Source organism: Lepidochelys olivacea, assembly GCF_965140295.1.
Source record: "Lepidochelys olivacea isolate rLepOli2 genome assembly, chromosome: 28".
Lineage (NCBI taxonomy): Eukaryota > Metazoa > Chordata > Testudines > Cheloniidae > Lepidochelys > Lepidochelys olivacea.
In genome coordinates, this window is record NC_140438.1 from 1,308,512 (window position 1) to 1,333,564 (window position 25,053).

Sequence of the window (25,053 nt, forward strand, 5' to 3'; positions counted from 1 at the left end):
AGGGGAGATGGGGGGCCCAGATGTTGGGGGGTGGAGGGGGAATCCCGGGGGGTTAGGGGAGATGGGGGCCCCAGAGGTTGAGGGGTGGAGGGGGAATCCCGGGGGGTTAGGGGAGACGTGGGGCCCCTGAGGGAGCAGAGGGGAAGAGTCCAGGGTTTAGGGGGAGATGGGGGGGCCCTGGAAGGGAGTAGGGTGAGCTAAGGGGAGAGATGGGGCCCTGGGAGGTTACAGGAGAATGGGGGAGCCTGGGAGTTTAGAGGGAGATGGGGACAAGGGAGGTTAGGGGGAGAAGCCTGGGGGAAATGGGGGGCTATGGGGGAGAGGGGGCCCCAGAGGGAGGGGGAGCCCCAGGGATTAGGGGCCCAGCAGGTTGAGGGGAGATGGGCCACAGGGGGTTTGGGAGACATGGGGGGCAGGGGGTGGGGGAGATGGGGCTCTGGGGAGGCAGGAGAAAGGGGCCCCTGGGGGAAAAGCTCAGGAAGGGAATGAAGCCCCCGCCCCCCGGGTCCCTCTCTGGACTATTCCACCCCCCACCCCCAGCCCCGGGCAGGGACTGTCTGTCCATCCCCCACGTCCATCCCCCCCGAATTCCGGGGCGGGGGTGGGGGGCTTGACATTCTTTCCACCCTATAAAGTGGTGGGGAGGGGGGGCAGTTTCCAAACCCCCCCACGAGGACAGAGCCACCTGGAAGTTTCATGCCCAGTTTATTTTTCCACCTGTTGAGGATGCCTTTGCTCCCGGGGAGTCAAAGGTCGCCTTGGACCCAGACCAGCCCTTCGCCTGCCCCCCTGTTAATCCATAACCCAGAGCCAGGGAGAGAACCCAGGAGTCCTGGCTCCCACCCCCCTCTGGTACTGGGTGCCCCAGGGAGAGGTGACTCCCACAGGCTCCAGACAGCTGGGGGCCCTTCCCCTGGGTTTGTTGCCACAACAGCAGGGTGGGACTGCGGAGGGGGATGCCCTGAAGCTTTGCAAAGCTCAGGTACTAGCCACTAACTCCCTCACCCCCCAACCTCGCTGCCCGGAGCAGAGCCGGCCAGTGCCCGGCCCTGGGGCCAGATCGGAGCCGCTGGCCTTGGCAGAGAATCTGCCTCTGTCTGTCTGTCCGTCCCCAGGCCAACAGAAGTCCATCCAGGAAAAGATCTAACCTCACCCTGGGCCCCACATGGCTACAGTGACACTGTATGTCCCTAGACACAGGCCTCTGGCCATCCATCGCCCACCTGTCTATCTATCCCCACCCACTCCTCTATCTATCTATCTATCCCCATCCACCCCATCTATCTGTCTGTCTGTCCCCACACCCACCCTCTAATCTCCGCACACTCTCTCTTTCTGTCGTCCCCCCCGCCTGGCTTCGCCCGGCCCAGACCGGTGTCCCTGGCTCCAGGCAGCTGGTTCCGCTCCCCGCAGGGTGGGGCAGGGCTGATGGGGCTATAAACCCTAGGGAGAGGGGGTGGGTGCCAGCCACTGGAGCCAGTCAGGGCCATGGGGCTGTGCAACTCGAGAAAGGGGGAGGCCAAGGAGGGGGTTGGGGGGCCGGGGACCCAGGGGCAGCACCTGGACAGTGAGCTGCTCGGGGAGACGTACCAGAAGCTGTTTGGCAGGGACCAGCGGCCACGGGGGTGCAAGGTTGTGCAAAGAGTGATACAGGCTCTGAAACGTAAGGGGGCCGCGGGTAGGGAGTGAGGGGCACCGGCAGAGCTGGGGGGGCAGGGCTGGGCTGGCAGGGGGCTGCGGGTCTGGAGTGAGGGGCACCGGCAGGGCTGGGGGGGCGGGGCTGGGCTGGCAGGGGCTGCGGGTCGGGAGTGAGGGGCACCGGCTGGGCTGGGGGGGCAGGGCTGGGCTGGCAGGGGGCTGCGGGTCGGGAGTGAGGGGCACCGGCGGGGCCGGGGGCTGCAGGTCGGGAGTGAGGGGCACCGGCTGGGCTGGGGGGGCTGCGGGTCAGGAGTGAGGGGCACCGGCAGGGCCGGGGGGGGCGGGGCTGGGCTGGCAGGGGCTGCGGGTCGGGAGTGAGGGGCACCGGCTGGGCTGGGGGGGCTGCGGGTCAGGAGTGAGGGGCACCGGCAGGGCCGGGGGGGCGGGGGTGGGCTGGCAGGGGCTGCGGGTCGGGAGTGAGGGGCACCGGCTGGGCTGGGGGGGCTGCGGGTCAGGAGTGAGGGGCACCGGCTGGGCTGGGGGGGCAGGGCTGGGCTGGCAGGGGGCTGCGGGTCGGGAGTGAGGGGCACCGGCTGGGCTGGGGGGGCTGCGGGTCAGGAGTGAGGGGCACCGGCAGGGCCGGGGGGGCGGGGGTGGGCTGGCAGGGGCTGCGGGTCGGGAGTGAGGGGCACCGGCTGGGCTGGGGGGGCTGCGGGTCAGGAGTGAGGGGCACCGGCAGGGCCGGGGGCTGCGGGTCGGGAGTGTGGGGCAGCCTCCGTCCGTCTCTCTGGCAGCGCTGGGTCTGTCCGTCCGCTCCCCGATCCTGAAGCTGGGCGAGGACTGGATCTTCCTCTTCCTCCTGGGCATCTGCATGGCGACCATCAGCTTCGGCCTCGACGTCGTCATCTCCAAGTTCCAGCGAGGTGCCCCCGACCCCCCCTCCGATCCCCAGCCCCCCCATCCCGCGGGGCCCCAGGGCCGGGGGAATCGCTGGCAGGGGCAGCATGAGGGGGACATGATTTGGGGTCCCCTGTGAGCCGCTGAACCCTCCCTGCATTCGACCCCCGGCCCCAGATCCCGGGTGCTCCATGGAGCCCCCCGTACGGCGCTGGGGGGCGGGGGGGGGTCCTGGCCCTGGGGCCCTGCACTGACCCCCCCCCTTGCCCCCCAGCCAACCTGTGGGTGTATGACACGCTGGAGGGGTATCGTGCCCTGCAGTATTTCTCCTGGGTCCTCTACCACACGGGGTTCATGACGGTCGCGGCTGGAGTCGCCAAGTACATCTCGCCGCAGGCTGCCGGTAGGGCCCGGGCCCCCCAACCCCACCGCAGCCCCGAGGTCCCAGGGACGGGGGCATTGGGGGGGCTGGGAACGCGGGGTCCCCCATCCCTGGGGCCGTGGGGGGCTGTGAACGCGGGGTCCCCGATCTCTGGGGCCATAAGGGGAGTGAAAGTGGGGTCCCCGATCCCTGGGGCCGTGGGGGGTGTGTGAACGTGGGGTCCCCGGGGCTGTGGGGGGTGTGAACGTGGGGTCCCCGATCCCTGGGGCCGTGGGGGGGCTGAACGCGGGGTCCCCCATCCCCGGGTCATAGGGGGCTGTGAACGCGGGGTCCCCGATCTCTGGGGCCATAAGGGGAGTGAAAGTGGGGTCCCCGATCCCTGGTGCCGTGGGGGGGGTGTGAACGTGGAGTCCCCGGGGCTGTGGGGGGGTGAACGTGGGGTCCCCGATCCCTGGGGCCGTGGGGGGCTGTGAACGCAGGGTCCCCGATCTCTGGGGCCATAAGGGGAGTGAATGTGAGGTCCCCGATCCCTGGTGCCGTGGGGGGGTGTGAACGTGGGGTCCCCTGGGCTGTGGGGGGGTGAACGTGGGGTCCCCGATCCCTGGGGCCGTGGGGGGCTGTGGACGCGGGGTCCCCGATCTCTGGGGCCATAAGGGGAGTGAAAGTGGGGTCCCCGATCCCTGGTGCCGTGGGGGGGGTGTGAACGTGGGGTCCCCGGGGCTGTGGGGGGGTGTGAATGTGGGGTCCCTGATCCCTGGGGCCGTGGGGGGGCTGAACGCAGGGTCCCCCATCCCCGGGTCATAGGGGGCTGTGAACGTGGGGTCCCCGATCTCTGGGGCCATAAGGGGAGTGAATGTGGGGTCCCCGATCCCTGGTGCCGTGGGGGGGGTGTGAACGTGGGGTCCCCGGGACTGTGGGGGGGTGAACGTGGGGTCCCCGATCCCTGGGGCCGTGGGGGGCTGTGAACGCGGGGTCCCCGATCTCTGGGGCCATAAGGGGAGTGAATGTGGGGTCCCCGATCCCTGGTGCCGTGGGGGGGTGTGAATGTGGGGTCCCCGGGGCTGTGGGGGGGTGTGAACGTGGGGTCCCCGATCCCTGGGGCCGTGGGGGGGCTGAATGCGGGGTCCCCCATCCCCGGGTCATAGGGGGCTGTGAACGTGGGGTCCCCGATCCCTGGGGCCATGGGGGGTGTGTGAACGCGGGGTCCCTGGGGCCGAGGGTGGTGAACGTGGGGTCCCCCATCCCTGGGGCTGTGGGGGGGAGTGAATGCAGGGTCCCCAATCCCTGGGGCTGTGGGGGGGGTGAACACGGGGTCTCCGGGGCCGTGGGGGGCTCTGACGCGTCCCCCCCCAGGCTCCGGGATCCCCGAGCTGAAGGTGACGCTCCGGGGGGTCGTGCTGAGCGAGTTCTTCACCCTGCGAACCGGCCTGGCCAAGCTGGTGGGGGTGATCTGCACCCTGGGGGCCGGCAGCACCATCTTCCTGGGCAAAGTGGTGAGTGGGGGGGATCTGGGGGGACGGGGGGCAGCTGGGTGTGTTGGGAGGAATTGGGGGGACAGGGTGTCTGTGGGAAGCTAGGGGAGAGGGGTCTCTGGGGGGATGTCTGGTGGTCAGGGGCTGGAGGAATTGGGGGGCTGGGGTCTCTGGGGGTGGGGGATTGGGGGGTTGTGGATCTGGGAGGTGGGGGCTGGGTGTGTTAGGGGGATTGGGGGGCTGGGGATTGGGGGGGATCTGGCCGGAGCTGCGTGACCCCGGTTCTCTCCCCAGGGCCCCTTTGTTCACATGGCCACGATCCTGGCCACCCAGCTGGGCCGGGTGATGGTGCGAGTTGCTGGCACCAAGGAGGTGAGTCCGGGGGGGTCCCTGGTCCCCCCAAATTTCCCCTGACCCCCAACCCCTCCCCTGGCCTCTCCCCCACCTCCCGCCCTTCCCCCAGCCCCCCACCTGCCTCTCACCCCCCATCTCTGCCCCCCAGAACCCGGCCCGCAAGTACGAGATGTTGGTGGCCGGGGCGGCCGTGGGGGTGGCCTGCTGCTTCGTGGCCCCCGTGGGAGGTGAGTGACCCCAAAGCGCTCACGGGGGGGCTGAGGAGGGCACATGGGGGACCCGGGGGGCGCATGGGGAGGTCTGGGGGTACGTGGGGGGCTCGGGGACACCTGGGGGACCCGGGGGGCGCGTGGGGACGCCTGGGGGTATGTGGGGGGCTCGGGGACGCTGGGGGGACCCGGGGGGTGCGTGGGGCGGTCTGGGGGCACGTGGGGGGCTCGGGGATGCCTGGGGGACAGAGGGGCGCGTGGGGAGGTCTGGGGGTACGTGGGGGGTTCAGGGACCCCTGGGGAACCCGGGGGGCATGGGGAGGTCTGGGGGTATGTGGGGGGTTTGGGGGATGCATGGGGGACTTGGGGGGAGCATGGGGCCATCTGGGTGTGTGTGTGTGAGGTTCGGGGACACCTGGGGGACCCGGGGGGCGCGTGGGGACGCCTGGGGGTATGTGGGGGGCTCGGGGACGCTGGGGGGACCCAGGGGGCGCGTGGGGCGGTCTGGGCGTACGTGGGGGGTTCGGGGACCCCTGGGGGACCTGGGGGGAGCGTGGGGAGGTCTGGGGGCACGTGGGGGGTTCGGGGACCCCTGGGGGACCCGGGGGCCACGTGGGGAGGTCTGGGGGCACATGGGGGGTTCGGGGACCCCTGGGGGACCCGGGGGGGCGCGTGGGGAGGTCTGGGGGCATGTGGGGGGCTCGGGGACCCCTGGGGGACCCGGGGGGCGCGTGGGGAGGTCTGGGGGCATGTGGGGGGCTCGGGGACGCCTGGGGGACCCGGGGGCGCGTGGGGAGGTCTGGGGGCACATGGGGGGGTTCAGGGAACCCTGGGGGACCCGGGGGGGCGTGGGGAGGTCTGGGGGCATGTGGGGGGTTCGGGGACCCCTGGGGGACCCGGGGGGCACGTGGGGAGGTCTGGGGGCACATGGGGGGTTCGGGGACACCTGGGGGACCCGGGGGGGCGTGGGGAGGTCTGGGGGCATGTGGGGGGTTCGGGGACCCCTGGGGGACAGGGGGTGCGTGGGGAGGTCTGGGGGCACGTGGGGGGTTCGGGGACGCCTGGGGGACCTGGGGGGCGCGTGGGGAGGTCTGGGGCTACGTGGGGGGTTCGGGGACCCCTGGGGGACAGAGGGGCGTGTGGGGAGGTCTGGGGGTACGTGGGGGGCTCGGGGAAGCCTGGGGAACCCGGGGGGGGCGTGGGGAGGTCTGGGGGTATGTGGGGGGTTCGGGGACCCCTGGGGGACCCGGGGGGCGCGTGGGGAGGTCTGGGGGCACGTGGGGGGCTCGGGGACGCCTGGGGGACCCGGGGGGGGGCGTGGGGAGGTCTGGGGGCACGTGGGGGGTTCGGGGACCCCTTGGGGACCCGGGGGGCACGTGGGGAGGTCTGGGGGCACGTGGGGGGTTCGGGGACGCCTGGGGGACCCGGGGGGGGCGTGGGGAGGTCTGGGGGTACGTGGGGGGATCGGGGACGCCTGGGGGACCCAGGGGGCGTGTGGGGAGGTCTGGGGGTACGTGGGGGGCTCGGGGATGCCTGGGGGACCCGGGGGGCGCGTGGGGAGGTCTGGGGGCACGTGGGGGGTTCGGGGACGCCTGGGGGACCCGGGGGGGGCGTGGGGAGGTCTGGGGGTACGTGGGGGGATCGGGGACGCCTGGGGGACCCAGGGGGCGTGTGGGGAGGTCTGGGGGTACGTGGGGGGCTCGGGGATGCCTGGGGGACGCGGGGGGCGCGTGGGGAGGTCTGGGGGCACGTGGGGGGTTCGGGGATGCCTGGGGGACAGGGGGGGCGCGTGGGGAGGTCTGGGGACACGTGGGGGGTTCGGGGATGCCTGGGGGACCCGGGGGCACGTGGGGAGGTCTGGGGGCATGTGGGGGGCTCGGGGACGCCTGGGGGACCCGGGGGCGCGTGGGGAGGTCTGGGGGTATGTGGGGGTTCGGGGACCCCTGGGGAACCCGGGGGCGCGTGGGGAGGTCTGGGGGCACGTGGGGGGTTCGGGGACCCCTGGGGGACAGGGGGGCGTGTGGGGAGGTCTGGGGGTACATGGGGGCTTGGTGACGCCTGGGGGACAGGGGGGCGCGTGGGGAGGTCTGGGGGCACGTGGGGGGTTCGGGGACGCCTGGGGGACGCGGGGGGCGCGTGGGGAGGTCTGGGGGCACGTGGGGGGTTCGGGGACCCCTGGGGAACCCGGGGGGGCGTGGGGAGGTCTGGGGGCACGTGGGGGGTTTGGGGACCCCTGGGGGACCCGGGGGGCGTGTGGGGAGGTCTGGGGGTACGTGGGGGGCTCGGGGACCCTTGGGGGACCCGGGGGGCGTGTGGGGAGGTCTGGGGGCACGTGGGGGGCTCGGGGACGCCTGGGGGACCCGGGGGCGCGTGGGGAGGTCTGGGGGCACGTGGGGGGGTTCAGGGAACCCTGGGGGACCCGGGGGCATGTGGGGAGGTCTGGGGGCACGTGGGGGGGTTCGGGGACCCCTGGGGGACAGGGGGGCGCGTGGGGAGGTCTGGGGGCACGTGGGGGGTTCGGGGACCCCTGGGGGACCCGGGGGGCGCGTGGGGAGGTCTGGGGGCACGTGGGGGGTTCAGGGACCCCTGGGGGACAGGGGGGCGCGTGGGGAGGTCTGGGGGCACGTGGGGGGTTCGGGGACCCCTGGGAGACCCGGGGGGGCGTGGGGAGGTCTGGGGGTACGTGGGGGGTTCGGGGACCCCTGGGGGACCCGGGGGGCGTGTGGGGAGGTCTGGGGGTATGTGGGGGGCTCGGGGACCCTTGGGGGACCCGGGGGGCGCGTGGGGAGGTCTGGGGGCACGTGGGGGGCTCGGGGACGCCTGGGGGACCCGGGGGCGCGTGGGGAGGTCTGGGGGCACGTGGGGGGTTCGGGGACCCCTGGGGGACCCGGGGGGGCGCATGGGGAGGTCTGGGGGCACGTGGGGGGTTCGGGGACCCCTGGGGGACCTGGGGGGGCGTGGGGAGGTCTGGGGGCACGTGGGGGGCTCGGGGACGCCTGGCGGGCCGGAGACGGGCAGGCGGGAGGGGCATGTGGGGCGCGCGGGGGGCTCAGGGCCGGGCCGGGGGGCCGGATCCCAGCTGCCCCCCCTGCCCCCCAGGGGTGCTGTTCTCCGTGGAGGCGACCGGGACGCACTTCGCCCTGCGGGATTATTGGCGCGGCTTCTTCTCTGCCACCTGCGCGGCCCTCGGCTTCCGCCTGCTGCCCTTGCTCCATGGGGAGAGCGGTACGGGGGGCGGGGGGCGGGGGGGCTGGAGGACTGGGGGCGGGGGGGGCCGGGGGAGAGGGCGGGGGGGGCTGGAGGACTGGGGGGCCGGGGAGATCCGGGGCAGAGGGTTGTGGGGGGCTGGAGAACTGGGGGGCCGGGGGAGATCCGGGGAGAGGGTTGTGGGGGGCTGGAGGACTGGGGGGCGGGGGAGATCCAGGGGAGAGGGTTGTGGGGGGCTGGAGAAATGGGGTACAGGGGAGGGGGCGATCTGGGGTCAGAGGGTTTTTGGGGGGGCTGAAGAAATGGGGTACGGGGGAGGGAGCAGGGGGGCCGGATCACAGGGCTTTGGGGGCTGAGGGCCGGGCGAGGGGCCGGGCTGGGAAGACGGGGGGACCCAGCCCCCCCAGACTAACCGTGCCCCCCCGGTGCCCCCCCCCAGAGACGGTGGCCGTGCTCTTCAGCACCAGCTGGCGCGTCGAGTTCCCCTTCGACCTGCCCGAGCTGCTCTCGTTCGCCCTGCTGGGGTGAGTGGGGGGGACCCCGACTTCCCCAGCCGGCCAGGCCCCGCCCCCTGTGGCCAGGCCCCGCCCCCAGCCGGCCAGGCCCCGCCCCCTGTGGCCAGGCCCCGCCCCCAGCCGGCCAGGCCCCGCCCCCGCCCAGGGGACAGAGGCTGGCAGAGGGCTGGGGGCCAGGACGCCTGGGTTCTCTCCCGGCCGGGAGGGGGTGCGGTGGGGAGGCGCGGGGCCCGGACGCCGGGGTTCGCCCTGACGCGTGTCCCCGCAGGGCGCTGTGCGGGGGTCTCTGCTGCGTCTTCCTCTTCTGCCACCGCCGCCTCCTGCCACTCCTGGCCCGGCTGAGCCGCGGGTGAGTGCCCCCCGGTGCCCCCCAAACCCTCCCCCCGCCCCCGGGGAGCCCCCATCGCCCCCCAGCCCCCCGTGCCAGGCCCCTCCTCCGCCCTGCCCCCATCGCCCCCCCAGCCGCCTGTGCCAGGCCCCTCCTCCGCCCTGCCCCCCATCTCCCCCCCAGCCCCCCCGTGCCAGGCCCCTCCTCCGCCCTGCCCCCCGTGCCAGGCCCCTCCTCCGCCCTGCCCCCCATCTCCCCCCCAGCCCCCCCATGCCAGGCCCCTCCTCCGCCCTGCCCCCATCTCCCCCAGCCCCCCCCCGTCCCAGGCCCCTCCTCCGCCCTGCCCCCATCTCCCCCCCAGCCCCTCCCATCATCAGCTCAGCCCCCATCACAGCCCCCCTATATTCCCTCAGTGCCAGACCCCTCCCCCGTCCTGCTCCCATCTGCCCCCATTGCCCCCCTGCCTCCCCCAGCCCCCCATCTCCCAGTGCCAGGCCCCACCGCCGCCCTGCCCCCCGTCTCCCCTTGCTCCCCCTTCACCCCCCGTTTAATTTACCATCTACCCCGTTTTCTCCCCCCCCCGGCAGCGAAATCCTCCACGCGGGGCTGGTCTCCCTGGTGCTGGCGAGCGTCACCTTCCCCCACGGGCTGGGGCAGTACCTGGGGGCGCGGGTGAGTAACCCCCCCCCGGCTGGGATCCCCCCGCTTCCCTGTCTCACCCCCCCTTTCTCCACCCCCGGCTGGGATCCCCCACTTCCCCGTCTCACCCCCCTTTCTCCGCCCCCGGCTGGGATCCCCCCGCTTCCCCGTCTCACCCCCCCTTTCTCCCCCCCCCCCGGCTGGGATCCCCCCGCTTCCCCGTCTCACCCCCCCTTTCTCCCCCCCCGGCTGGGATCCCCCCCACTTCCCCGTCTCACCCCCCCTTTCTCCCCCCCCGGCTGGGATCCCCCCGCTTCCCCGTCTCACCCCCCCTTTCTCCGCCCCCGGCTGGGATCCCCCCACTTCCCCGTCTCACCCCCCTTTCTCCGCCCCCGGCTGGGATCCCCCCCACTTCCCCGTCTCACCCCCCCTTTCTCCCCCCCGGCTGGGATCCCCCCGCTTCCCCGTCTCACCCCCCCTTTCTCCCCCCCCCGGCTGGGATCCCCCCGCTTCCCCGTCTCACCCCCCCTTTCTCCCCCCCCGGCTGGGATCCCCCCCACTTCCCCGTCTCACCCCCCCTTTCTCCCCCCCCGGCTGGGATCCCCCCGCTTCCCCGTCTCACCCCCCCTTTCTCCGCCCCCGGCTGGGATCCCCCCGCTTCCCCGTCTCACCCCCCTTTCTCCCCCCCCCGGCTGGGATCCCCCCGCTTCCCCGTCTCAACCCCCTTTCTCCGCCCCCGGCTGGGATCCCCCCCGCTTCCCCGTCTCACCCCCCCTTTCTCCCCCCCCGGCTGGGATCCCCCCCGCTTCCCCGTCTCACCCCCCCTTTCTCCCCCCCCGGCTGGGATCCCCCCGCTTCCCCGTCTCACCCCCCCTTTCTCCGCCCCCGGCTGGGATCCCCCCGCTTCCCCGTCTCACCCCCCTTTCTCCCCCCCCCGGCTGGGATCCCCCCGCTTCCCCGTCTCAACCCCCTTTCTCCGCCCCCGGCTGGGATCCCCCCGCTTCCCCGTCTCACCCCCCTTTCTCCACCCCCGGCTGGGATCCCCCCGCTTCCCCGTCTCACCCCCCCTTTCTCCGCCCCCGGCTGGGATCCCCCCGCTTCCCCGTCTCACCCCACCTTTCTCCGCCCCCGGCTGGGATCCCCCCGCTTCCCCGTCTCACCCCCCTTTCTCCGCCCCCGGCTGGGATCCCCCCGCTTCCCCGTCTCACCCCCCGTTTCTCCCCCCCGGCTGGGATCCCCCCCGCTTCCCCATCTCACCCCCCCTTTCTCCCCCCCTGGCTGGGATCCCGCCCGCTTCCCCGTCTCACCCCCCCTTTCTCCCCCCCGGCTGGGATCCCCCCGCTTCCCCGTCTCACCCCCCTTTCTCCCCCCCCGGCTGGGATCCCCCCGCTTCCCCGTCTCACCCCCCCTTTCTCCCCCCGGCTGGGATCCCCCCGCTTCCCCGTCTCACCCCCCTTTCTCCCCCCCCGGCTGGGATCCCCCCGCTTCCCCGTCTCACCCCCCCTTTCTCCGCCCCCGGCTGGGATCCCCCCGCTTCCCCGTCTCACCCCCCCTTTCTCCCCCCCTGGCTGGGATCCCGCCCGCTTCCCCGTCTCACCCCCCCTTTCTCCCCCCCTGGCTGGGATCCCGCCCGCTTCCCCGTCTCACCCCCCTTTCTCCCCCCCGGCTGGGATCCCCCCGCTTCCCCGTCTCACCCCCCTTTCTCCCCCCCCGGCTGGGATCCCCCCGCTTCCCCGTCTCACCCCCCTTTCTCCCCCCCCGGCTGGGATCCCCCCGCTTCCCCGTCTCACCCCCCCTTTCTCCGCCCCCGGCTGGGATCCCCCCACTTCCCCGTCTCACCCCCCTTTCTCCGCCCCCGGCTGGGATCCCCCCGCTTCCCCGTCTCACCCCCCCTTTCTCCCCCCCCGGCTGGGATCCCCCCGCTTCCCCGTCTCACCCCCCTTTCTCCCCCCCGGCTGGGATCCCCCCGCTTCCCCGTCTCACCCCCCCTTTCTCCCCCCCCAGCTGACGATGAAGGAGCTGCTGGAGACTTTCTTCAACAACTGCACCTGGGGGCGGGCGGAGCTGGGGGGGCTCAATGCCTCCCGCCAGCCCCCCCACCCCTCCTACGGGGACCCCTGGCTCCAGTGGACCCACCCGCAGCTCTCCTCCCTGGAGATGCTCAGCTTCTTCCTGCTCGCCAAGGTGGGGGGCCGGGGGGGGTGGGGGGCTCCTGGGACGGGGGAGGGGGGCTCCCGGGACGGGGGAGGGGGGCACGAGAGGCGTTGTGGGGCATCACTGGGGGGAGGGGGGTGCCTCTGGTATCTGGCGCCCCCGGTGTCTGGCTGGCCCTGGGGGACGACGTGTTGGGGGGGGGCTGGAGTGGAGGGGGGGGCAAGGGGGGGCTGTTTCATTCACTCATCCCTCCCCCCAGTTCTTCATGCTGCTTCTGGCCACCACCATGGTCGTTCCCGCCGGCTACTTCCTGCCCGTCTTCGTCTATGGTGAGAACCCAGGCGTCCGGGCTCCCAGCCCATCCCCCGCTCTAACCCCCCCAGCCCCCACTCCCCTCCCAGAGCCAGGGAGAGAACCCAGGAGTCCTGCCCCCCAGCCCCCCTGCTCTAACCCACCAGCCCCCGCTCCCCTCCCAGCGGCTGGGGAGAGAACCCAGGCGTCCTGGCTCCCAGCCCCCCCGCTCCCCTCCCTGAGCCGGGGAGAGAACCCAGGAGTCCTAACCCACCAGCCCTCCCTGCTCTGACCCACCAGCCCCCGCTCCCCTCCCAGAGCCGGGGAGAGAACCCAGGCGTCCGGCCTCCCAGCCCTGCCTATATCCCAGGATGGGCTGGGTCAGGGGAGTGGGGGGTCTGGCCGGGGGTCCCCGTCTAACCTCCGGGGGGTGGGGGGGGCTCTGTGCCCACAGGCGCGGGGCTGGGCCGGCTCTATGGGGAGATCATGGCCAAGGTTTTCCCCGAGGGGATCGTCTCCGACGGGATCCGCATCGCCATCGGCCCCGCGGCCTACGCCCTGGCCGGTATGAGCTGCTGTCGGGGGCACCGGGGGGGGGCGTGGCGGGAGGCAGGGGGGCTCGGGGGGGGCTCGGCAGGGGGCAGGGGGCTCGGCAGGGGTGTGACGAAGTGCGAATGTTCTTCACATTTTGTGGACTCCCGGGCCTGGGTGCTCTCGGCTCCCCACGGTTCCCCTTCCCCGGGTCACCACCCCTCTCCCAGGGCCGAGCCCCCTCCCCGCGGCCCCCAGGGGGATCCCTGCTCACACCCTCCCCGGGGTTAACCGCCCCCCAAAACCGCCCCCTTCTGAGCCCTCAGCACGCCTGCTCCTCGTTAATCCCCCTTCGTTTCACGGCTTACGGCTGGATCCAGGGGCGCCGTCGGATCCCACCGCTCACACCAGCGGTCACGGCGTCGCCGGGGCCATGCTCTGGAACGGCTCCCTACGAAGCCAGTCAGGCCCCTGGGACGTCCCCACTTCCTCGCAGGGGGGCTCGGCGGGCGGCGTTAGGGCTCTGGGGGGCTCCGAGGGCTCACCCCCCCCCGCCCCCCAGGCGCGGCGGCCTACTCGGGCGCGGTGACCCACACGCTGTCGACGGCCCTGCTGGTGTTCGAGCTGACGGGGCAGATGTCCCACGTCCTGCCCCTGCTCATCGCGGTGCTGGTGGCCAACGGGCTCAGCCAGCGGCTCCAGGCCTCCTTCTTCGACGGCATCATCATCGCCAAGCAGCTGCCCTACTTGCCCAAGCTGGGCGTGGGCCGGAGCGGGTGCGCCCGGACGCCGGGGTCCCGCCCGGGGCAGGGAGCCAGGACGCCCGGGTTCTCCCCCCGGCTCTGGGAGGGGAGTAGGGTCTAGTGGTTAGGACTGGGGGCCAGGACTCCTGAGTTCTTCCCCCAGTGCTGGGAGGGGAGGGGGGCTGGTGGGTTAGAGCAGGGGGGCCTGGGGGCCAGGACTCCTGGGTTCTCTCCCTGGTTCTGGGAGGGGAGGGGGGGCTGGTGGGTTAGAGTGGGGGGGCTGGGAGCCAGGACTCCTGGGTTCTCTCCCTGGTTCTGGGAGGGGAGGGGGGGCTGGTGGGTTAGAGCGGGGGGGGCTGGGGGCCAGGACTCCTGGGTTCTCTCCCTGGTTCTGGGAGGGGAGGGGGGGCTGGTGGGTTAGAGTGGGGGGGCTGGGAGCCAGGACTCCTGGGTTCTCTCCCTGGTTCGGGGAGGGGAGTGGGGGCTGGTGGGTTAGAGCAGGGGGGGCTGGGAGCCAGGACTCCTGGGTTCTCTCCCCGGTTCTGGGAGGGGAGGGGGGGCTGGTGGGTTAGAGCGGGGGGGGCTGGGGGCCAGGACTCCTGGGTTCTCTCCCTGGTTCTGGGAGGGGAGGGGGGGCTGGTGGGTTAGAGCGGGGGGGCTGGGGGCCAGGACTCCTGGGTTCTCTCCCTGGTTCGGGGAGGGGAGGGGGGGCTGGTGGGTTAGAGCGGGGGGTGGGGGCTGGGAGCCAGGACTCCTGGGTTCTCCCTCTGGCTTCAACCCCCCGTCCCGCCTCACACCCAGGGCCCACGACATCTACGCGGAGGATTTCATGGTCACCGATCTCCAATTCCTGCCCCGGGGCTGCAGGTACAAGGACCTGAGGGGGCTGCTCAAGGCCTCCAGCCTCAAACAGTTCCCCCTCGTGGACTCCCAAGGTCAGTGTGGCCCCCCTGCACCCTCCGAGGCAGCCAGTCCTCGCCCGGGGGCCGGAGGGGAGCCGGCGCCCCCTGGAGGGGACAGGCCCCGGGCCCCATTAACGCCCCCCCGCCCCCCCGGCTTGTCTGCAGAGTCCAGGATCTTGCTGGGCTCCGTCCGGCGGAAGCATCTCGCCAAGCTGCTGTCGGAGCAGCTGAGCGCGGAGAAGCGATTCCAGCATCTGCTCTGGCGGTCCGAGGCGAGCGGCCCCACACAGCCCGTGAGTAATGCCTGCCCCGCCGCCCCGCCCCAGAGGTGGGCGCATCTCGGCGCCGGGCGAGGGGCCCCCGTGAAACCCGCCGCCCCGCCCCAGAGGTGGGCGCATCTCGGCACCGGGCGAGGGGCCCCCGTGAAACCCGCCGCCCCGCCCCAGAGGTGGGCGCATCTCGGCACCGGGCGAGGGGTCCCCGTGTAACCCGCCGCCCCGCCCCAGAGGTGGGCGCATCTCGGCGCCGGGCGAGGGGCCCCCGTGTAACCCGCCGCCCCGCCCCAGAGGTGGCCGCATCTCGGCGCCGGGTGAGGGGTCCCCGTGTAACCCGCCGCCCCGCCCCAGAGGTGGCCGCATCTCGGCGCCGGGTGTGGGGTCCCCGTGTCACCAGCCGCCCCGCCCCAGAGGTGGGCGCATCTCAGCGCCGGGCAAGGGGCCCCCATGAAACCCGCCGCCCCGCCCCAGATGTGGCCGCATCTCAGCGCTGGGCAAGGAGTCCCCGGTCACCAGCCGCCCCGCCCCAGAGGTGGGCGCATCTCAGCGCCGGGCGAGCAGCCGCGGTTTGACTCTGTGACTCTTTCCCTTGCAGCTGCTGGGTGCAGACGGCGCTTCAGGAACCCCAGAGGAGAAGCCAGGTGAGCAGGACGGGGGTTGGGGGGGTTTTGCAGGGCAGGGGGGGCACATGGAGACTGGGGGGGATGGTTTGGGATGGTGGGGGAGAGTCAGAGGCGGGGAGGGGGGTGATCTGACCTGCCCCCACCCCTTGTGTCTCTCCCTTTTCCAGAAACACCGAGAGTTTCTGCTGAGCCGGGCGACGGGGAGACATCAAAAGAGGAGGTGCTGGGGGGGCAGGGAAGGGGGGCCCCCTCGTTTGGGAGGATGCAGTGGGGGCTGGGAGGATGCATTGATGGGGGGGAAGCAGGGGGGAGCAGGGGGGCCCATTGGTAGATGCAGGGGCTGGGAGTGGGGGTCAGTTAAAGGGAGGCCCATGGAGTGCAGCAGGGGAGGACTGGGGGGCTCGGAAGGGCTGTCGTGCCCCCCCATGGGGATGCTGCGGGTGCTGATCCGTGTCCCCCCCCCGCAGGAGCGAGGCACCCAACTGTCTGTCAAGATGAAGGACGTGCATCACTTGGTATGTCGAGGGCGGGGCTGCCTGTCCGTGGGGACCCCCCCGGGTACCCGGGTCGGGGGGACGTGACCCTCCCCCAGCCCTCCCCGAGTCTGCAGGGCGATTGAAGAGGCGGGGGAGGCTCAAATCTCCCCCCCCAGCCCCAGACTATCACATGTCAGACTTGCGGGTGGCCCAGACTATCGGGGTTCAGACTGGCCCCCCCAGACTATCGGGGTTTGTATGCGTCTTCGAGTGTTCCCAGGATGCTTTGCCCCGGCTGTTTGGCGGGGGCTGGTGCAAAGGATTCTGGGAGGACCGCGGGGAAGGGGGCTGGAGCCGGGGGGATATTTCCCAGGATGCTTTGCCCCGGCTGCTTGGTGGGAGCAGGTGCAAGGGATTCTGGGAGGACCTCGGGGGAGGGGGCTGAAGCTGGGGAGGATATTTCCCAGGATGCTTTGCCCCGGCTGTTTGGCGGGGGCTGGTGCAAAGGATTCTGGGAGGACCGCGGGGAAGGGGGCTGGAGCCGGGGGGATATTTCCCAGGATGCTTTGCCCCGGCTGCTTGGCGGGAGCAGGTGCAAGGGATTCTGGGAGGACCCCGGGGGAGGGGGCTGGAGCTGGGGAGGATATTTCCCAGGATGCTTTGCCCCGGCTGCTTGGCGGGGGCTGGTGCAAAGGATTCTGGGAGGACCGCGGGGAAGGGGGCTGGAGCCGGGGGGATATTTCCCAGGATGCTTTGCCCCGGCTGCTTGGCGGGAGCAGGTGCAAGGGATTCTGGGAGGACCCCGGGAGAGGGGGCTGGAGCTGGGGAGGATATTTCCCAGGATGCTTTGCCCCGGCTGCTTGGCGGGGGCTGGTGCAAAGGATTCTGGGAGGACCCCGGGGAGGGCGGAGCCGGCGGGATATTTCCCAGGATGCTTTGCCCGGCTGCAGGTGGAGGACTGGGAGTGCCAGCAGCTGCAGGAGCTGGTCCGGCTGGAGGAGCTGCCCATCGACCCAGCCCCCTACCGCCTGCTGGAGAACGAGACCCTCTACCAGGTGGGTGCTGCCGGCGGCCTCGGGGTGCGGGGGGGGTCCCCCCAATATCGCGCCCTCGCCCCCCGCTCTGCCCTCCCAGCATGCTTTGCAGCCACCGCGCGGCCAGAGGTGGCGCAAGGGATTCTGGGAGCCGGCAATCTGCAGCCCGGACCTGCCAGGACCCGAGTCTGGGTGGGTGGGGAATGGCTGGTGCGGGCTTGAGCAGAGCTCTGATTGGCAGGCATTTGCATATGCAAATAGGGCCGTCCCTGGCATCGGCTGCACACTGGACGCAGAGCAATTAACGTTTGGGGAGGTTAAATTTTGTATGCAAATCTGCTGGCAGCTCATTTGCATTAGCTCAGGGGTAAGCGCTTATACATGGTGATAGGGATTTGCATAAGCAATGAAGGTGTTAAGGTGAATTTGCATGTGCAGTTAGAGTGAGAGGCCGCGGCACATCAATTTGCACGTGCAATTAGGGGCGGAGGGGCTGGTAGGGCAATTTGCATAGGCGGTTAGGCTGGGAGGAGTTGCAGATGAATTTAAATATGCAATTAGCAGGGCCGGCTCATTTGCAGGCCTGCTTTCCATACATTTGCATATGTAATGGGGGAACAAGACCGTTGCACATCAATTGGCTTATGCAATGGGGTGTGGCTCATTTGCATATAATTATGACCCATGCCCCCCCAAGTCCAGCTAATGCCCCCCCCCCACATTGCTGTGGGCCCCCCTTGCCATGTCCCGACCCCTGAGCCACAACCTTGATTCAAGGGGGGCGGATATGGCTCCCCGCAATATCCGCCCCCCTTGTTTTGACGTCTGACCCCCCCGTCCCCCCCCCAGTGCTATGATCTGTTCAACTTGCTGGGCCTGCGGACAGCCTATGTCACCAACGTGGGCCGGCTGGTCGGGGTGGTGAGCCTCCGAGAGGTAGGGTGGGGGGCAGATGGGGGGCGGTGGGAGGGGAGATGGGGGGTGTGGGTTGGGGTACACGGGAGATCAAGCAGATCAGAGAGGTTGTGGGTGGGGCAGGGAGCTCGTGGGGTCATGAGGAGATGGGGGGGTCATGGGATCATATGTGGGGGTGGGAAGGCATGGGGGTCACAGTGGGGTCAAGAGGGGGCATGGGGGGAGATCCTGGGGAATCCGGGGTCAGGGAGGATGTTGGGGTCGCAGGGGGACCTTTGGGGTTCAGGGAAGTTGAGGAAGGAGGTGGGGGTCACGGGTGAAATTGGGGCCGGGGGGGGCTCAGAGGTTTGGGGGCGGGGGTGTCCCTGACGCGCTGTCTCTGCCCCCCAACAGCTCAAAGCCGCCGTGGAGGGATCGATCAAGGGCACCTTTGCCAGGCGCCGGCCCCATGACGGGGGGCAACGCGAGGGGGACCCCAACGGAGCCTCAGCCTAGCGGGGATCGAAACATCCGGCCTAACCCCAAACCCCGGAGCAGGGGCAGGGGAGAGAAAGCCCCCCACAGCACCTTGGTCCCCATCTTTTCTCTCTTGTCCTCCCCGTGTCCCAGTTCCAATAGCCCCCCAGTGACCCCTAAATTATTAACCCCCCGTTTTCAGGTGCTGCCCCCCCGAAGAACGCCCCCCCAATCACCCAATAAAAAACGGGTTACATTTTTTTGTCTCTCTTTTATTCCCCACTCCCATCTTTCTAGGGGTCTGGTGGGTTGGAGCAGGGAGGGCTGGGAGCCAGGACGCCTGGGTTCTCTCCCGGGCTCTGGGAGGGTAGTGGGGACTGGTGGGGGGCTGGAGATGCACCCACCCCTGGGTCAGAGCAGGGGCCTGGGTTCTCGTGGTGAAACACGTGGTTGTCATGGTGCCCGGATATAGGGTTATGACATCATAACCTGACAGAGTGACATCATAGCCTTAGCTTGTGACATCCTTGTGTGACATGCCAAGTCACCGGTGCATCAGGGGAAGTCACGTTGTTCCCCAGTGACATCATAGGGCACACAATGGTGCTGGGGGCTGAGGCGATGACCTCACGGCATTGTGCTGTGACACCATGACATGCTGGGGGCTGTCCTTGGTCAGAAGGGTGGCCGGTGACATCATTTTGTGTTCCAATGACATCGCTGCTGCATGGGGTGACATCATGGCAGAAGATGTAAGGGCGCGTTGTCGTTGAGGAACCTAATGACAGCGTGGTGACATCAGGGCCTCACACCGCGCCATCGTGTCATTTTGATGGCATCAAGGGGGGCCACGAGGGGTTATTGCGGCCGGAGGAACAGCTCAATTCCCTGACATTATGGAGTGACACTATGACATCACAGGGCCGTGCGACGACATCATCTGCTGATGTAATGGCCTTGCAGCCTGACACAATGGCAACACCAGAGACGGTGACATCACAGGGCCAGGCAATGACAGAACAGTGTGGGACGGTGACGTCACAGGGCCACGTGGTGACATCACAGGTCCTGGCGATGACACAACAGGGCGGCACAGTGACATCACAGGGCCAGGGGGTGACATCATCTGTTCCCGCGGTGACATCACAGTGTGACAATGGCCCCACCAGGCTAGGCGGTGACGTCATCCGGCTGGGGCCGGGACGTTGTGGTCTCGCGCACCCTAGGAGGCGCGAACCACCATTTTGTGTGCGTGTGGTGGGGGGAGGTGTCACGTGACCCGAGCCCCCCTGTGAGGAGCGGGCGGGACAGGCGGCTCGCGCGCGAGGGCCGGTCCCCGTCACGTGATGCTGGCGGCGCGGGTGAGGGGGCCGCCCCACGCGCTGGGGCGCAGGCGCGCGCCGCGTCCGGGGCGGCGGTTGGCGTTGGGGGGGCGGCCCCGCCCCCTCCTGCCGCAGCCTCGCTTTGGGGACGCGCGCGCGCCTGCATCACGCGAGCCGGGCGGCGGTTTCCTTCCCCCCCCCGTCACGTGACACCCCGTCCCTCCCCCCCCCGCTCGCGGCCTCCCCCCGCGGTCCCCGGGCTCCCCCGTCACGTGACGCGGCGCAGCGCCGCCATCTTGGTACAAACACAAACAAGCGGCGAGAGGAGGAGGCGGCGGCGGCGGCGGCGGAAGCGGCGAGAGACCCGGAGCCTCCCCCCGTCGGCCAGGGCCCCCCCCGGCCCCGCCCCCCGCCAGGCCCCGCCCCCCGCGAGCCGGGCGCCGCGGTGAGACCCGGGGTGTCCCCCCGCCCCTCCCCCCACCCGCGGGACCCCCCCCCGGGCCTGGGCCCCGCCCCCCCCGGGCCCCGTAGCCATGGAGATTCCGGGGGGGGCGCCCCATTTTCCCAACAGCCCCTCCCCCTCCCTAACCCGGCCCTGAGGGGGGGAGCCCCCCCCGAAACGCCTCCCTTCCCCCCTCCCGGCTATGGGGGGGGGCTCTGCTCCCCATGTGCCCCCCCCGGGGCAGAATCCCAGCCCCCTTCCCATGCAGGGCCCGGGGGGGGAGTGTGGGGACCCCCCCTCCCCCCCCATCCTCACACTGAACCCTCCTTCCCTGGGCGGGTGCGGGGGGGGGAGCAGGGTGCGAGTCGCTGGCTGGCGGGGGGGGGGGGTTGGGCACATGCAGCCCCCCCCCCAACCCCCGCTCGGGGCAAAAGTGCCGGGGAGGGGGGTTGCTCTGCCCAGGAGCCCCCTTTTCTCCCGCCCTGCCCCGGCGTGCTGTGCCCGTCCCCCCCCCCTCCCTGGATAAGCCCCCCCCGCCCCCCCCCGTGGGTTTTATCTGGTCACCCCCCTTGCCTGAGCGGCTGCACGAACCGGGGGCTGGGAGGGGGGCGCCTCTGCAGCCCCCTTGTTTCTTGCTGTCCCGCCCCCCCACCCCCTCCCCGGGCTGCGGCCGCCGGGTCGTTCTCTAGCTACCCCCGGGCCGGGGGGGGCCCCCACATCCCCGGGGGGAGGGTGTGGGCTGGGTTGTCGGGAGCTCTCTGCCCCTCTGGTGCAGCTGCTGGGCCGGCCGGCCTCGGCCTTTCTGACTTGATGTGTCTCCTTGAAACTGGGTGAATTTCTGGGCCCCCCCCATGTTGTGCCGGGGGCCGCACAGACACCCCCCGGCCCGATTGAGAGCCGGGGGGGGGGTCCCCCTTGTGCCGGGGGCCGCACAGACACCCCCCTGCCCGATTGAGAGCCGGGGGGGGGTCCCCGTTGTGCCGGGGGCCGCACAGACACCCCCCTGCCCGATTGAGAGCCAGGGGGGGTCCCTGTTGTGCCGGGGGCCGCACAGACACCCCCCTGCCCGATTGAGAGCCGGGGGGGGTACCCGTTGTGCCGGGGGCCGCACAGACACCCCCCGGCCCGATTGAGAGCCGGGGGGGGTCCCCGTTGTGCCGGGGGCCGCACAGACACCCCCCGGCCCGATTGAGAGCCGGGGGGGGTCCCCGTTGTGCCGGGGGCCGCACAGACACCCCCCGGCCCGATTGAGAGCCGGGGGGGGTCCCCGTTGTGCCGGGGGCCGCACAGACACCCCCCGGCCCGATTGAGAGCCGGGGGGGTTCCCCGTTGTGCCGGGGGCCGCACAGACACCCCCCTGCCCGATTGAGATCGGGGGGTTCCCCGTTGTGCCGGGGGCCGCACAGACACCCCCCTGCCCGATTGAGATCGGGGGGGGTCCCCGTTGTGCCGGGGGCCGCACAGACACCCCCCTGCCCGATTGAGATCGGGGGGGGTCCCCGTTGTGCCGGGGGCCGCACAGACACCCCCCGGCCCGATTGAGATCGGGGGGGGTCCCCGTTGTGCCGGGGGCCGCACAGACACCCCCCGGCCCGATTGAGAGCCGGGGGGGGTCCCCGTTGTGCCGGGGGCCGCACAGACACCCCCCGGCCCGATTGAGAGCCGGGGGGGGTCCCCGTTGTGCCGGGGGCCGCACAGACACCCCCCGGCCCGATTGAGAGCCGGGGGGGGTCCCCGTTGTGCCGGGGGCCGCACAGACACCCCCCGGCCCGATTGAGAGCCGGGGGGGGTCCCCGTTGTGCCGGGGGCCGCACAGACACCCCCCGGCCCGATTGAGAGCCGGGGGGGGTCCCCGTTGTGCCGGGGGCCGCACAGACACCCCCCGGCCCGATTGAGAGCCGGGGGGGGTCCCCGTTGTGCCGGGGGCCGCACAGACACCCCCCGGCCCGATTGAGAGCCGGGGGGGGTCCCCGTTGTGCCGGGGGCCGCACAGACACCCCCCGGCCCGATTGAGAGCCGGGGGGGTTCCCCGTTGTGCCGGGGGCCGCACAGACACCCCCCTGCCCGATTGAGATCGGGGGGTTCCCCGTTGTGCCGGGGGCCGCACAGACACCCCCCGGCCCGATTGAGAGCCGGGGGGGGTCCCCGTTGTGCCGGGGGCCGCACAGACACCCCCCGGCCCGATTGAGAGCCGGGGGGGGTCCCCGTTGTGCCGGGGGCCGCACAGACACCCCCCGGCCCGATTGAGAGCCGGGGGGGGTCCCCGTTGTGCCGGGGGCCGCACAGACACCCCCCGGCCCGATTGAGAGCCGGGGGGGGTCCCCGTTGTGCCGGGGGCCGCACAGACACCCCCCTGCCCGATTGAGATCGGGGGGTTCCCCGTTGTGCCGGGGGCCGCACAGACACCCCCCTGCCCGATTGAGATCGGGGGGGGTCCCCGTTGTGCCGGGGGCCGCACAGACACCCCCCGGCCCGATTGAGATCGGGGGGGGTCCCCGTTGTGCCGGGGGCCGCACAGACACCCCCCGGCCCGATTGAGAGCCGGGGGGGGTCCCCGTTGTGCCGGGGGCCGCACAGACACCCCCCGGCCCGATTGAGAGCCGGGGGGGGTCCCCGTTGTGCCGGGGGCCGCACAGACACCCCCCGGCCCGATTGAGAGCCGGGGGGGGTCCCCGTTGTGCCGGGGGCCGCACAGACACCCCCCTGCCCGATTGAGATCGGGGGGTTCCCCGTTGTGCCGGGGGCCGCACAGACATCCCCCTGCCCAATTGAGAGCCGGGGGGGGGGTCCCTGTTGTGCTGGGGGCCGCACAGACATCCCCCTGCCCAATTGAGAGCCGGGGGGGGTCCCTGTTGTGCCGGGGGCCGCACAGACACCCCCCTGCCCGACTGAGAGCCGGGGGGGGTCCTCGTTGTGCCGGGGGCCGCACAGACACCCCCCGGCCCGATTGAGAGCTGGGGGGGTCCCTGTTGTGCCGGGGGCCGCACAGACACCCCCCTGCCCGATTGAGAGCTGGGGGGGTCCCTGTTGTGCCGGGGGCCGCACAGACACCCCCCTGCCCGATTGAGAGCCGGGGGGGGGGTCCCCGTTGTGCCGGGGGCCGCACAGACACCCCCGATGGGCCACTGGTGTGGGTGCTGTGGGAGGGAATGAAAGATGGCAAAGAAGCGTCCGTCTGTCCGTGTGGACGGGGGCAGGTGAGTGGTCGTTCTTGGCGGGGAAAGTCACGCTGGAAATAAGGTGTACGTTTCTGACAGGGCGGGTAACAAACCGTTGGGACGACGGACCCGGGATTGGGCGGGTTCCCCGTCAGCAAGGGCGGTTTTCCTAAAAGCCCTGCTCCAGGGCAGTTCTCTGCCTTGGGTGTGCAGCGGCTCAGACTAGATGTTTGCAATGGTCCCTCATGCCTTTGTCCATCTAGCTACGCCCACCACGCCAGCGGTGGGGGCGGGCAGCCTCCGTGCCACGGTGGTGCTCGATAACGGGGGGAAACTGAGGCAGGGTGATGGGAAAGCGGTCACGCAATTGGTGATGGCAGCGCTGCCGGGGAGCGAACCCAGGGGTCCTGAGTCCCGGTGCAGTCCTGCTGCTTCCTCTGAGCCGGGCGCTGTACAAATCTGTGCCAGAAGAGTCCTGAGGTCCCGTTGGTTTGAAAGGCAGATGAAGTCCTGGCCGGTGTGAAGTCTTGTGTTCACGCCGCCTTTGCTGCTGTCGCGTCTGTTTGTCTCCTAGTAAGGTATGGTCAAGGGGGCGGGGGGTAACCACCAGACCCCAGTGGGGCAGCTGAAAACTGCCAGCCTAAGAGAGTAACTGTGGTCTGCTAGGTCTGTTCCCTCTATGTGCAGCCGGGGGAATCGAGACATGGCCCCCAGGAGTCTGCACCAGTGCCAGGGTTGGACCTTCACGCTCGGTCTCCCAGCTCCGGGGGCCCCATTTTAGTGTTGTCATCTCGCTGCCCTCAGAGAGGCCGCAAATTTTTAATTCCAAGTCGGGGCTGGGTTCAGGCTTATCCAAGAGACGGTTCAGAGGTGACTTGATCCTGGGCTCTAATGTGGGGAGAAATCTTTCCAAGGGGACAAATTCAGACTAAAACCAAGTTGTGGGTTTGCACCGGGGAGGGAAATTTAACCCACTGGAGCAACTGACCCAGTGACCCACCTCCTGGAGTCTGAATCAGGATCGGGGGTGTCTTTTTAAAAGATACGCTCCGTGTCTCAAAAGCAGAAATTGGGGGTTCGGTGCAGGATTCCTGGGGTGAATGTTCTCTGATCCATGCTATGCGGCCGGTTGGATGAGACGAAGTAATGACCCCTTCCAGCTTTAAGATATCTGAAAGTTCATCTGTCCGCGATGCTTTGTGGAGTTGGAGTGAGGTGCGTCTGTTATAACTGCGTCTGTGAGTTAGCTCTGGTGGTGGAAATGTGTCGTAATAAGTCTTTATTCAGAGGGTCCTGCTCTTGGTCCTAGGTACTCCCTTGCGCAAGGTGCTGTACAAACACCAAGTAGTAGATGGTCTCTGCTTTGAGAGCAGACAGACGGAGGCAGAGTCAACAAAGTGATGCCTGAAAATGTCCTGGTACTGCCACAGTGGGGTGGGTTTGGTTACGGGGGAGGGAGCTGGATGGGGCAGGTGTGGGGGGAAGCAGAGATGGGATAAAGTGAAGGCTGTGTTTGGAGCACAGGTATGGATATGACTGAGGTCTATAAAATCATAACTGGTGCAGAGAAAGTAAAGAAGGACGTGTTATTTACTCCTCATAACACAAGAACTAGGGAAAAAGAAACGGAGGACTTGTGGCACCTTAGAGACGAACAAGTTTATTTGAGCATAAGCTTTCATGGGCTACAGCCCACTTCATCGGGGTCACCCAATGAAATGAATAGTCAGCAGGTTTAAAACAAAAGGAAGTATTTTTTCACACAACGACCAGTCAACCTGTGGAACTCCTCGCCAGAGGATGTTGTGAAGGCCAAGACTATAACAGGGTTCAAAAAAGAACTAGATAAGTTCAGGGAGGACAGGTCGATCAGTGGCTATTAGCCAGGATGGGCGGGGATGGTGTCCCTAGCCTCTGTTTGCCAGGAGCTGGGAATGGGTGACAAGGGACGGATCACTGGATGATTCCCTGTTCTGTCCATTCCCTCTGGGGCACCTGGCACTGGATACTGGGCTAGACAGACCTTTGGTCTGACCCAGTCTGGCTGTTCTTATGAATGCTTGTGTGAACTGAGTGTTTGAGTTGGGCTA

General features: G+C 70.3%; 2 protein-coding genes across 3 annotated transcripts in view; both read left to right on the plus strand.

Moving 5' to 3' along the window:
• The first annotated feature begins 503 nt into the window (after positions 1 to 503).
• LOC311514008 (chloride channel protein ClC-Kb-like) lies at positions 504 to 18,284 on the plus strand. Its single transcript, XM_084616263.1, has 22 exons — positions 504 to 1,663; positions 2,433 to 2,561; positions 2,810 to 2,938; positions 4,271 to 4,410; positions 4,684 to 4,761; positions 4,892 to 4,970; positions 8,052 to 8,177; positions 8,599 to 8,683; positions 8,943 to 9,023; positions 9,590 to 9,674; positions 11,646 to 11,825; positions 12,055 to 12,124; positions 12,541 to 12,651; positions 13,180 to 13,393; positions 14,162 to 14,295; positions 14,428 to 14,555; positions 15,133 to 15,178; positions 15,328 to 15,380; positions 15,628 to 15,675; positions 16,587 to 16,691; positions 17,520 to 17,606; positions 17,979 to 18,284. Exons 1-22 carry the CDS (start codon positions 1,489 to 1,491, stop codon positions 18,078 to 18,080), a joined length of 2,385 nt encoding a protein of 794 aa, XP_084472389.1. The 5' UTR covers positions 504 to 1,488; the 3' UTR covers positions 18,081 to 18,284.
• A 1,480-nt stretch (positions 18,285 to 19,764) lies between these two features.
• Positions 19,765 to 25,053, plus strand: part of GIGYF1 (GRB10 interacting GYF protein 1) — a 28,375-nt gene continuing 23,086 nt past the window's right edge. The window contains exon 1 of one of the 2 annotated variants that reach the window (XM_084616331.1): positions 19,765 to 19,808. The gene's annotated coding sequence lies outside the window, so the exon portion shown is untranslated. The remainder of the gene's footprint in view (positions 19,809 to 25,053) is intronic. The other variant, XM_084616332.1, reaches the window with a different exon arrangement.